Below are 13,284 nucleotides of genomic sequence, written 5' to 3'. Positions count from 1 at the left end.
CAACAGAGAGAATAATACAGAGATGGTCCAGGAGCAGTTATTGAAGTCTGAGAGACAATGATAAGAGGTCAGCCAGCGTTGGTGGGATCTGCAGCGGAAGAGGAGAAATTACACACTTCAGGAGTGCAGCGTTATGGATTACTGCCTCAAGGATGGGAAGGCACATGTTTCTGTCTCTATAATTAAAGGCATAGTTCAGGCAAAAAAGAAAAATCTGCTATTGTCTGCACACTCTCATGTTGCTCAGAACATTTCTGACTTTATTTCTGGACTGTGCTGATCTTTCTTCACTAACTGAAGCTTTTAGGTTTCAGAAATCATAGTTTTAAAAGGCAACCAAGAAATATTTTTAATGATAGTAAATAATAATTAATGTGTTAATTTCTTTTATTAATCTTACTGTCCTAAAACATTTTTTAGCGGTAATGACGTGTTTTGATAAAACAAGATTGTTTTATTTCAGTATGTAAAGTATGTTCGTGTACAACGCTTGTGAATGTTAAGGTTCACAACTCAACATCCTTAATGAAAAGTTGTGATAAAATACACAGTTTTCATGAATCCACAGGGTCCCCGCAAACCCATAGGAGGTGTTGTTGAGAAAATTCATTAACTCATTCAGATCTCGTAAAAATTCATTATGCTTACAGCAATGAGAAAATATGGAAGCCTGTTGTGAAGAAAATTCCACCTCAATCTTAATGAAAACTCAGCCTTTCTCTATCTCAGAGGGGGAGGTGATTCTCCAGAAAATAGCCTGAGGATAAATCTCGTGCAAGCACACTCCAGTTAACATGCAAGAGTTTATCAATTTAAGTCGCAATAAATTTTGCCAGCAAAGCAAAAACAGTGAAATATATTGTATTTTTACATTCAGTTCAAAGTTTCATGGCTTAACTGAATTTATAATTAGAAGGCCCACAGCTCAGAATCATTCTAAAACTAAAAGATCTGGTTGGCCTTGGTGATATAGATGTGATATAGAGACAAATATGTTCACAGTTCATCTGAATTACTATTTCTCCATGAGAGACGCGGGCGCAGACATAACTCAAGCCTGTAGCAGAACTCCTCTGAAGATTTATATCCAAGGGAGAGAGGTCAGTCGATGGAGAGGAAGAGGATCTTTAACTAATCGCATCCTGCAATGAAGACATCACGGTTTACAATTAGTCTATATGAAAATTAATTTAACAACCAGATGGAATCTTAAACCTGATGCTTGAAGATACTGACCAGTCTTCATCACAAAACCACACTTTATATGAAATATCTGTTCCTCTCATCGCTTTTTTGGGGGGATGGGATACATGTAAGGAGCCTGGAGGTATGTGAAATGGACAAGATGGAGAATGGATTGGGGGAGGATGGAGGAGAGTGGGGGGGGGGGGGGTTGCGTGGCGAAACAAATGTGTGATTGCGGTTTTGTGGCTCAACCTAATATACTTTAGGGACAGATTGATCAGTAAAGTGTTTCTTCTTCCTGTGGATGATGCTTTGTCCATTTATACACAATTATCAGGCGAGTTTGCAATGAAAATATTGTCAAATAAATAAATATTTATGCAGATTTCATGTTCATTGGTTTGTTTCCTGCACTGTATTTTATTGAACAAAGTTGGTTCACTTGTGTGGTACATCTCAAATCAACAGAGACCTTTTGACCCAGACAGATTTGATCAATTCCAGCTCTCCTCTATTATTGAGCCAAACTGCTCGTAAATAAGGGCACCTCTCGTCTCTCTGGAGGGCGAGAGTCAATAAGCAGAACTCTGTCGGCCACCCCCAGGGCTTTAAGCCACGTCTTCCCTCCAAGGGCGGAACAGCACAGTTCATTTAATTACCCAGCATGCCCAATACATTCCCATCTCACATCTGTATGAGGCAAACTCGTCCCACTGGCTGGCAACACATTGCTTTGTAATTAATTTTTCACCCTGCTCAGCTGATGTGTGTCATTCACGTCACGTTAGGCTCTCGAATGCGTTCCAGATTGTGGAGGTTCAGGATGGAGCGTCGATTCAGGGCCTAATTCATCAAGGCCTGTACCTGTCTCATATGGGTCATAGTGGGGGAAGGGTACGTGAGTTTAGCTGCTGGAAACGAACCTTAGCTCAAATCCCCAGATGTGTATATCGGCAGAACTGCAAGGAAAGGATTGGTTCAGGCAAACTGAAATTAAAGTCACAGATTAAATAAATAGTTCATCCCAAAATTTTTATTTGTTTGAAATTTAGTAAACATCAGGCCACTCAAGATTGTTTCTTCATCGGAACAAATATGGAGAAATGTATCTTTACATTACTTGCTCACACATGGATCCTCTGCAGTGAGTGCTGTTAGAATTTGAATTCAAACAGCTAATAAAAACATCACAATAATCCACAAGTTATCCACAGGGTTCCAGTCCATCAATTAACATCCTGTGAAGTGAAAAGTTGCATGTTTGTAATAAATTCAACAAGATATTTTTAAAGGGTTTGTTTACCCAAAAATAAAAATTCTGTCATTAATTACTCACTGTCATTTAGAGAGTAGCTCAGAATGTAACCATTTACCATTGTTTACGTTCAACATACACTTACACACACACACTTTCTCTCCAAAATGGCGGAAAATGGTAACGTGGGGAGAAGAATGTTATTATTGTTTATTTTGTGAACAAAAAAATATTCTCATAGCTTCCTAAAAATAACAGTTGAATCCCTGATGTCATATGGACTATTTTACCAATGTCCTTGCTATGTTTCAGTGCATTGATCGTGGTAATATCCTTACTGTCTATGGGAGAGTCAGAGAGCGCTCAGATTCCAGCAAAAATATCTTAATATGTGTTCCGAAGATGAACGAAGATCTTAAAGGTTTGGACTGACATGAGGGTGAGTAATGACAGAATTTTTATTTTGGGGTGAACTATCCCTTTAAATTCTAACCTTTACCTCTGGTTAAAATACCATAAGCAATGTTATTATTAATGGTATTTTGATGCCATTTTATCATAATATTGCTTCATCCAGTGAAAAAAAAAATTGTCTCAACTGTATCCGAAGAGAAATATGCACAGATCAGTAACTTATAAGTAAAAAAAAAAAAAAATACTGTGTTGTTTTATAAAGTCCAGAACTTAAAAGAAAAGTAAAAAATACAAGTGTAAATGTAAGTGGAAACATGTTTCCACATTAAAATAATAAGACGTCTAGTTACTAAGGTTTTAAAGGCCAAACCCTTTTGCAGTGAGAAGTGGGACATCCAGCGCACAGCATCTGTAACTACACTTTCTCGGCTGGAGGGCATAGCTGCTGTCTAATTGCTTCATCATTTTGTGCGATTAGAAATGTATCTTCGCTTGATTTGACTGCTCTTTCTGATTGCTTGTTTATTGACAGAATAATACATAGATTATGAGGCGTTGATCATTTCTCATCAGTCTTTATGGAGAGATGTTATTTTCTGAGGTGAGTGAAATGCACCTTGTCTTCTCATTGTTCCTGTGCATTCTATCGTGATCACCATCTGAATTCCCTTGGTTTATTCACATATGACTTAATCAACTAGCCTATTATTTGATCCCTACGTCACTTGCACCCATCTGATTTTCATCCAGATCAAATTGTCATGAATCTTTGCATCTTATGACGTTGCTTTCAACTGACAGTGCAGTCACATGACATTTACAAAAGGTTTCCAGCAGGGAATGAGAGACAGCGGTCTCGTATATAGGAACTAAATTTAGACTGAGCTTGTCCAGTGTCATAAGAACAATTACCATGGAAACAAGTGTCTCACAGTGAGAGACACAGTACAACCCGAAATCAAGCATAGCAGGAGACACACCGCCCCAAAACAACATCCAGACCATGAAAATGTTTTTAATTGTGTGAGGGTAATTAATCAAAGCTAGTGCTCGATGAAAAGATTCAAAAGAATTACATGGTGCGTGACTCAGCAAGCATATTATTCTATTTAGTATATATATAAAGATATATATATATATATATATATATATATATATATATATTGTGACGAGTCAGCTGCCTCCTCCCTGATTATCACCGGCACCCCGTCCTAAATCGCCGCCCTTCACCAGGCTCCCGACTGGAGTGGGTGTGTGAGAGGAGGGGCGCTGGATGAGTCAGGGCTGGCGGCGTGTGATGGGGCACACCTGAAGGAAGTGGAGCCTCATTACCGCCGCTGTTTAAAAGCCCAACGCGCCTCTCCTCAGGAGACCGGTCTCTTCCCCGTGCATGCACGCTGGTGTCCTCGTGGGTCCAGGAAGGGAGCGTTGAGGGACTCCCGCGCCACCAAGACGTGAGCTGCCGGACCCGCGATCCGGAGGAGAACCGCACCCGTTTACACGGCCGACGGGCCAGGATGCCGGGCCGTCCATCCCCTACCAGCGCCGCGGCCAATGAGAGAGACGCGGCCGCTAGGAGAAGCCGCCGCCCCTCGCGCCCCGGACCTAGGAGGGGATCGCGTGCGGCCGCCGGACTCCGCCCCTTGCCTGGACCCTTCCTCGGTGAACACTGCCCGACCCACACAAACCCCGCAGCACAACGAGGACACCAGATTCCCTGTTATTTTGGACACTTTCCCCCTTTGGCCACTTTTATTCCCTTTGTTTTATGATTTCTGTTAATAAAAGCCTCTCTGAGGCCTGACGCCACGCCCACTGTGTCTGTCTTGTGCTCCTCCCGTGACACTGGTGGAGAATGCGGGCAAGGCGGAGCCTAGACAGCGCAGTTGGGAAACGTCTGGTGACGTCACTCCCTCTCGCTTGCAAACGTTCGTGAGAACCCAGACTGGGACGGAGGAAAACTGGGGACAGCCTCCCAACCACACAAGGGGTAAGTGACTTTTCCATTGTCATTTTACCCTGTGGTTGGTTGAGGCTGTCACTAAAACCCGGTTTCTCTGTCCCTGTTCTGGTGCGCTGCGAGAGGGAGGACCGCCCGGAGAGGAAGCCCCGCCCACTCCGACCGTTTGGAGCCTGGTTGAGGATGGTAGCACTCCCGTGTGGGCGGCGCCCTGATGACGGGGATGTCGCTTGGGAGGGGGAATGTGACGAGTCAGCTGCCTCCTCCCTGATTATCACCGGCACCCCGTCCTAAATCGCCGCCCTTCACCAGGCTCCCGACTGGAGTGGGTGTGTGAGAGGAGGGGCGCTGGATGAGTCAGGGCTGGCGGCGTGTGATGGGGCACACCTGAAGGAAGTGGAGCCTCATTACCGCCGCTGTTTAAAAGCCCAACGCGCCTCTCCTCAGGAGACCGGTCTCTTCCCCGTGCATGCACGCTGGTGTCCTCGTGGGTCCAGGAAGGGAGCGTTGAGGGACTCCCGCGCCACCAAGACGTGAGCTGCCGGACCCGCGATCCGGAGGAGAACCGCACCCGTTTACACGGCCGACGGGCCAGGATGCCGGGCCGTCCATCCCCTACCAGCGCCGCGGCCAATGAGAGAGACGCGGCCGCTAGGAGAAGCCGCCGCCCCTCGCGCCCCGGACCTAGGAGGGGATCGCGTGCGGCCGCCGGACTCCGCCCCTTGCCTGGACCCTTCCTCGGTGAACACTGCCCGACCCACACAAACCCCGCAGCACAACGAGGACACCAGATTCCCTGTTATTTTGGACACTTTCCCCCTTTGGCCACTTTTATTCCCTTTGTTTTATGATTTCTGTTAATAAAAGCCTCTCTGAGGCCTGACGCCACGCCCACTGTGTCTGTCTTGTGCTCCTCCCGTGACAATATATATATATATATATATATATATATATATATATATATATATATATATATATATATTTTTTTTTTTTTTTTTTTTTCACTTTATAATGTGTTTATGTGTGTATCTATGTGGCCTTTTTACTTTCATTGTGCGAATGAATAATTTTCAGATCGACTTTTAGAAAATACCCCACCAAAATCTATTTTTAGTGATACTAATAATAAATGTAACCAATAAATAAATATGGTAATACATAGGCTACATTTTTTTTGTATACCACGTGAGCCAGTTGTTGCTATGGTTACATCCTCGGGCGAACGGGATTTCTGTTTGCAAGTACCTAACTATTGCTTACGTGAAATACCGGTTCAGACTGATGCAACTTTGAAACAAACGGAACTAAATATGTATAAAGGCCTATTTATGTGTGAACAGTATGTGTACCCCAACCTCCACCTTTATGTTTTGAATGCCTTTAGTTGGGGAATGTTTTTGGAGGTCAACTTTGAATGTATATATTGAACACAGTGACCTTTTGTGACTGCAACAGTAAAATATAATGTAATAATATAATAAGCAGTCTCATGCATGCTACTTTAGGGTATACGGTATTATTATATTGACATGACTGTGATAACAACAAAATAAATAAATAAATAAATAAAGGAATACAAAAATTCTATAATACAAACTAAAACAACTGACATTTATTTAAATCGTTGTAGTAAAAATATATGTTGATATTCAAATGTTAGTTTATGGGATAGAATTTAAAAATTGAAAAGCATTCTTTTTGATGTAGGTGTTTGGAACCACTGCTAAAGTAAAAGGGGACTCCAAACCTCAGGCCTATATTGAGAGACAGCCCTAGCCCCAGCCTCCCAGATTTATGATACATAAACTGACTTTCTTCAATAGGCAAAACAATTCAACTCCACTAGATAATAAAATAAATCTGAGTCATTTCATCATGCCGAGGAAAACAAGGTGGAAAAAGATAAAAGAAGATGCACAATTGGAATCAAGACCTTCAAATGAATTTTGAATGGGTTTGATCAAAAATGAAAAAGGATAACATAAAAGGCACGGTCTGTATTGCATTCATATTGAATGCATAATCAGTGCATTCCCATCATAAATCACAGGCACTCGAGCACCTCCAGCGGCTCTGCGGAGGAAGTGGACACAGCACGCGGGAGTCAAGTTTGGTTGAACTCCGGGTTCATTTACACAACAGCGGTTGCGTTTCTCCATTGATGAGTCTTACAGATGTTTATGCTTGTGCTAAGGGAATGGAAAGGACACCTGGATGAGCAGGACGACACATTTCACTGGAAAAAGTCTGATCTTACTTCCGGGTGTGCCGTTGTAGTGCAGGATCCTTGTGTTCTCCTGGAGATCGGTAAGAATCGCGTGAGGTGAAGCAGTGAGGTCTTTCTTCGTAATCTTGCAATCTAGTTGAGTTGGAACAGCTCTTGGAACTCGTTCTCAAGTTCGTGAATCTTGAAGTTGAATATTTTTTTATTTTGCACGCCCAGATGCAATAGCTACATAGCCAGAAACAGCAACAAAACACGGTTTAGATGATAAACGATAAAACTGGTTGAAACGAGCTGCCCTTAAATCAGATGTGATGTAGTAGAGGTAAAGCTCGTCTCGTGCTCATATCGTGGAGCAGCATTATATACCCTCAGTTTAGGAATGAAGGGCCAGTTATATGACCCGGTTTCCATGCGTACTCTGCAGAATATCATTCCAGAATGCTCTGTCCCAGCAATAACATGTAGCATATAGACTGAACACCAAGGTTTTGTAAGAATTTCCCCCCTGCCTGCCTAGTCGGGCCAGTAGTTCAATATTTAATTTCACTGCCAATAGTTTTTTCTTTTTTGTGCCAACATGTGTTTTTGTATTTTGTTTTTTTGTTTTACCTTTGAAGCTAAATAATAAAAAACACTACAAATAATAAAATTATAAATTATTCTATACATTTTAACATTATTTTAATAATAATAGTAAATATATACAATATTCAATAATAAGTAAATAAATGAATCACATAAGTAATATTAATTATTATATGACATATGTATTCATAAACACACACAGCACATTTGCAAAGCTGCCAGAATTTGAGATTTTTTAAATTAAGTATTTTATGAAAACAGGCTGCGTATATAATCTGATCAAACACTAATATTTTTTTTTTTAAATAACACCATTTTAATGATTTATTATCAAAATAATGTCTAAATTTTTTTTACAAATATGAAATTTTGTGATTATGCAGCACTGGCAGATTAGCTTCAGTGACATTTCCATTGACTGGCCAGAAATAGTCTCACAGATTATTGTTGAGCCCTGTGATAAACCTATCCAATAATCATGCAATAAAATAATACTCTGTTATTCCTCTCTAGATCCTGTCTGTTTGTAGCGGCATTCCAGGGACATTCGGATGGATTCCTTCGGGCATGTGGAGTTCCTGCAGGCTCTAGCAGAGGGCTGTGTGCTGCCCACCGCCCAGCAGGGTTTAGAGCAGGTCTGGCTGCTTCTGCTCATCTGCCTGCTGTGTCGGGTCATCTGTAGACTAGGTGAGTCTATCATGCACAACACCAACCTCCAAACACCTGTTTAACTGACACAGTCTTCCCACAAAGGATGGGAACATGGCCCAGTTGGTTCTTTTATGGCTAACATCAATGCTTTTTGTCATGTGTACTGTAGCGAAAATCTTCACACTTGATCTTGATATATCCAACTCATGTTGGTGATTGGGTCCATCTGTTGAGTCCTGATGCGGCAGGCTAATTCTGTCTCTCTTTCTGACAGGGGTCTCATGTCACTTGAAGCACCTGAGCTCGCTGGTGTGCGGGCTGTACGTGTTGTACGTGTTCTTTGAGCTGCACATGATGTGGGTGATTATCCTGTGCCTCCTTTGCTACCTCATCCTGCTTCTCAGCATAAACTCCAGCAGCCGAGGAGTCTTCCTTTCTGTTGTCATCCTCATTTACATGCTGATGGGGTCTGTCATCCACTTCTACATGACTGCATTTTATAGATAGGGCCTAATGAACATAAAGCAAATTGGAAAAACTCATTAGGATGCACAATCACTAGCGGTCACACATTTTTGTTCATTTTTATTGCAGGGAGCTACATATGATAGATGCAGAGACCTGGCATAAGATGAGAGGTGTGTCTTCACTGAATTATTATTCATTTTAGATATATTTTTTTATATTGTCTTTGAAATAAAGTATGTCACATAATGTTCATCAAATGACACTCATCGTTGAGTCACATGTCCCATACGGACTGTTTCGGATGTGTCCAGGCTCTCAGATGGTGGTGGCCATGAAGGCCATCTCTCTGGCTTTTGACCTCGATCGAGGCGATGTGTCCTCTTTTCCCTCCCCGCTGGAGTTCATGGGATACCTCTGCTTTGCGGGAACTGTTATCTTTGGGCCATGGATCAGTTTTGCCCACTACACAGATGCAATTAATGGACGCAAAATGGTAAATACAATGAGTTTTATTATTTTAACTTTTGCATTTATTAGAAATTATTTATTCTTTTTGTAATGTTTTTTTTCCACTTCTGTAGTTGTTTTGTATGTTTTATGTAAACATTTTATTCATATGTACAATTTATTTTATCATGGTCATTGTACAAGAAAAATTTAATTTATTTATTAATGTATTACTGTATTTCTTTTTTCAAATAAATGCAGCCTATGTGAGACGACTTTCAAAAACTCACTTACTCTGAACTTTTAAATGGTATTTAAATATATGTGATGTATTTTGGAAACACTGTTTGTGGTGCTATATAATTTAAATTGTAGTTAGTTATCCTCTGTGTCAAAAAAAACACATAGAACTTTTTTCAATCCTTACTGTTTCAAAGCAGTCTTTAGAAAGTGTCTTTATAAGCTTGTGCAGACACTGACATTAAAATAAATTGAATGTGTGTTTCATGCTAAATGTTAAATGGGAAAAATAATTGATTTGTTTGAAGAGAAGATAATCTTGATTTGTTCTGAGCATGTTTCCATCAGCAGAGAGCTTGCTATACAGTAACTGTCCCTACTATCTCCTGCAGAGCATTGGCTGGTATGGCAAGATTGCTCTGTGCTTTCTGAGGAGTCAGATGTGCCTGGTTATTTCCAACTGTATTGCTCCTTATCTCTTTCCATACTTCATTCCCATCTACGGTGACGGACTTCCGCGTAGGTGAGCTGCTCTTCCTCCATTGGGATTCCATATCCAGAGGAAATGAAATGGCTAGCTTGAATGTATATTTCATTTTGTGTTTAATATTGTTTTTATTGGCCTTTTGTCCTCAGGTGGCTTCACGCTTATGAAAATGCGGTGTCCTTCCACTTCAGCAATTATTTTGTCAGCTACTTGAGTGAAACAACCACTGTGATGGCTGGAGCTGGATTCTCTGAACACAAAGACCACATCAAATGGTGCATACTCATGCCTTTTCTCTTTTGTTGTTAAATAACAGCATTATTGATATCTACTGTGATGGGTTTTTCTTTTCATTCAAAGGGATATTACAGTAGCTAAACCAATGAATGTGGAACTGCCGAGGTCTATGGTGGAAGTTGTTACCTCTTGGAATCTGCCCATGTCTAAGTGGCTTAACGCATGTATGCATGTATATTGATTAACGGTTTGTGATTCTATTATTGATGCATATATATGTTGTGCATTCATATAAATGTTCCCTGTACATTTTAACATACAGACGTCTTTAAAAGTGCACTCAAACTTGGCACTTTTCCCGCCATCCTGGTGACCTACACTGCTAGTGCGTTGTTACATGTAAGTATAATTGCCAGCCCTGTGGTTATTAACATTTTAGGAAGGTCTGTTGGCACAGAATCAGGTTCCATCTGTTTAAACAGATTTGAGTTTGTGTAAGGGTAAAAACACCTGATCCAGAAAACAGTTTGCCTGTAACATGACAGCTTGGATAAAGATGGTTTCTTATCTCAGAACACCATGACCCAGATTTAAACAGCTCTCTACAGCTGGTGTAGATAGATAATTCAATCACAGCTGCCTGCCCGGGCAGCTTATGCCTTGTCACCTTAGTAAACTGTTGTAGCTGTGCTTGTTAGCTTCTAACTGTAAGTGTGTAGCTTGGATAAAATCATTCATGCTGTATTACCAGACATTTGACCTTTACTTTTTTTTTTTATATTATGTTTTTTTAGGGATAGAAGTATATCAGAATTAGAATCTGGAAGTGTTTTTATGTATCCATGTGTCAAAATGTCCATGTTAGGGTGAGCTGTGGTTGTTTAGCCAGTCAAAAACATACGGTGAATGGGAATCTGTTTGGGTTCACTTACATGTCTGGAGAGGGTGGGTTTAGGAGAAAGGATGTGTGGTTGTATGGATGGGTGCTATTTTGTGGCTAATGCTGACAGAAATTAGCAACAAACCTGAAATCAATTTCAGTTTTTCAATTAGTGCTTAAATATATACTAGTACATCGCAGAATGGTAATCTACTGAACCACACACATCAGACACATATCAGTGACAGAAGCCCAATTCAAGGTATTGTTGTTGAGTAGAGACCTCTGCTGGTTGAAGTTGAAAATGTAATTAATTCTTGTGATGGCGAAGTATCAGTATCAGTCACTTTTCAGAGATTTAATGTATCCTCGCTGAATAAAAGTTTTGATTTACTGACTTTACTACTTACTGACCTTAAACCCTTGAATGGTAGTATATTTGCTTCTATTAATTAATGATGCATTGTTTGGCAGGGTCTCAGCTTTCATCTGGGGGCTGTTCTGTTGTCTTTGGGATTCATCACTTATGTTGAACATGGTAAACAGTCATTTTAGTTTATACATGCATGCATGCCATCAATAAAAATAAAACTGATTTAATAGAATCAGTTAATTCATTGGATTAAAAAATAGGGAAATTATATTATTTAAAACTTATGCATACGGTCATCATGGCACACATTTCAGTAGGTAGTTAATTCTAACATCTATAATAGATGTCACATCACTAGCCTTGCCAACAGGACTCAAAATACTGTCTTTGTTTCCTCTTGCAGTTCTGAGAAAGCGGTTGGCAGCTATTTTCAGTGCTTGTATACGGTCAAAGCGCTGCCCAAAAGACTGCCATCACCAAAATAAGAAGGTGATCTGTCTAGCACTGAAGAATGTTATATGTTCATGCTATGTTCATGATACAATAATGTTTTGGTTTGTGCAGTATGAGATCTGTAATTCACAGATTTTTACTGAAATTTGTTATATTTTTATACTGAGATGTCTTTTTTTCCCCTCTTGTAGACGCTGTGGGTGCATAGTGTTAACCTGTTCTTCAGTGCATTGTCAATATTCCATCTGACATATCTAGGATCTCTGTTTGACTCTGAAATGGACAACATGCATGCTGAGGAAGTGAGCGTTTTCATATGAATATGCAATTTAAACATATATACAGTTTTATTGTAATATAAACAGTCTGATAGCTAATAGTATAATAGCTACTTCTAAAAATATATTCAATTCCATTAGTTAGAATTGCTTTATCACACAGTATTTTGTTTCCACACAGGGTTACATGGCCAGTCACACCATTCAAAAGTGGTCAGAGCTAAACTGGGCAAGCCATTGGGTGATGTTTGGCTGTTTCGTGTTTTATTGGCTCATTTAAGGAGAATACTATAGTACTGAGCAATCAAAAGGAACATTCAGTGAACCTGAACATGAAAGATGGTGGATTCTTACCATAGACTGCAATTTTCAACAGTCAGTGTTACATCCAAACTTCTGTCCCTCAGCTGGAAAGGACTGTCATGGAAAGTGCCTTTTGGTTCATGTTGTTAAAAGAATCATATTCTCATAATGTGATCATACTAATTTCTTTTTTTTTTTAAATTAGTATTAGAAACAATTTTGGATTAAACAAAAGAAAAAATATCAATGTGCAGAGTACATTGTGTTATTTGCATCTCTCTTTTTTGTTCTTTCTGTACAGCTTGATATACAGTAGAAAGATAGTCTCTTTCAATGTGACCATGATATTGTCACTTTTATAAAACCTGTTTTGAACCTGTAAACATGTTTCATATTTTTGTCAAAAGCTGTTGATTAGGTCTGACAATAATATTTATTATTTTCAAATAAAAATTTGCCACCAAGACTATATTTCATGAATTACAGGTAAGTGCATTACTCAAGGGCATAAATGTACAGGTATTGTGGATAACCATGGTTTTACCGGGTCTCATAAGAATAAAAGTACCATGTAGGCCTACTAGCAAGGTACATGTAAGAAAAATACTATAAGTGCAGCATCTGAAATACAGAGGACAGTTACAACAATGGTTGCCAACCAAGTTCCTAGAGGCCCCCCACCACTGCATGTTTTCCATGTCACCTTAATCAAACACACATGATCCAGATCATCAGCTCATTAGTAGATACTCCAAGACCTGAATTGGGTGTGTCAGACAAAGGAGAGATGCAAAATGTGCAGTGTCGGGGGACCTCCAGGAACGAGGTTGGGAATCACTGC

General features: G+C 40.2%; 1 protein-coding gene across 1 annotated transcript; it reads left to right on the top strand.

Annotated features, from left to right (window-relative positions):
- Positions 1-8,170: 8,170 nt before the first annotated feature.
- On the top strand, positions 8,171-12,907 carry porcnl (porcupine O-acyltransferase like). The gene is made up of 12 exons (XM_052562997.1): positions 8,171-8,313; positions 8,552-8,744; positions 8,872-8,915; positions 9,057-9,238; positions 9,825-9,955; positions 10,069-10,194; positions 10,280-10,380; positions 10,479-10,555; positions 11,511-11,574; positions 11,813-11,898; positions 12,054-12,164; positions 12,322-12,907. The coding sequence occupies exons 1-12, from the start codon at positions 8,178-8,180 to the stop codon at positions 12,418-12,420; spliced, it is 1,350 nt and encodes a 449-aa protein (XP_052418957.1). The 5' UTR covers positions 8,171-8,177; the 3' UTR covers positions 12,421-12,907.
- The last annotated feature ends 377 nt before the right edge of the window (positions 12,908-13,284 follow it).

This window comes from Carassius gibelio, chromosome B8 (assembly GCF_023724105.1).
Source record: "Carassius gibelio isolate Cgi1373 ecotype wild population from Czech Republic chromosome B8, carGib1.2-hapl.c, whole genome shotgun sequence".
Taxonomy (NCBI): Eukaryota; Metazoa; Chordata; class Actinopteri; order Cypriniformes; family Cyprinidae; genus Carassius; species Carassius gibelio.
The sequence above is the reverse complement of the archived record's forward strand: the minus strand, read 5'-3'. Positions and strand labels throughout refer to the sequence as shown.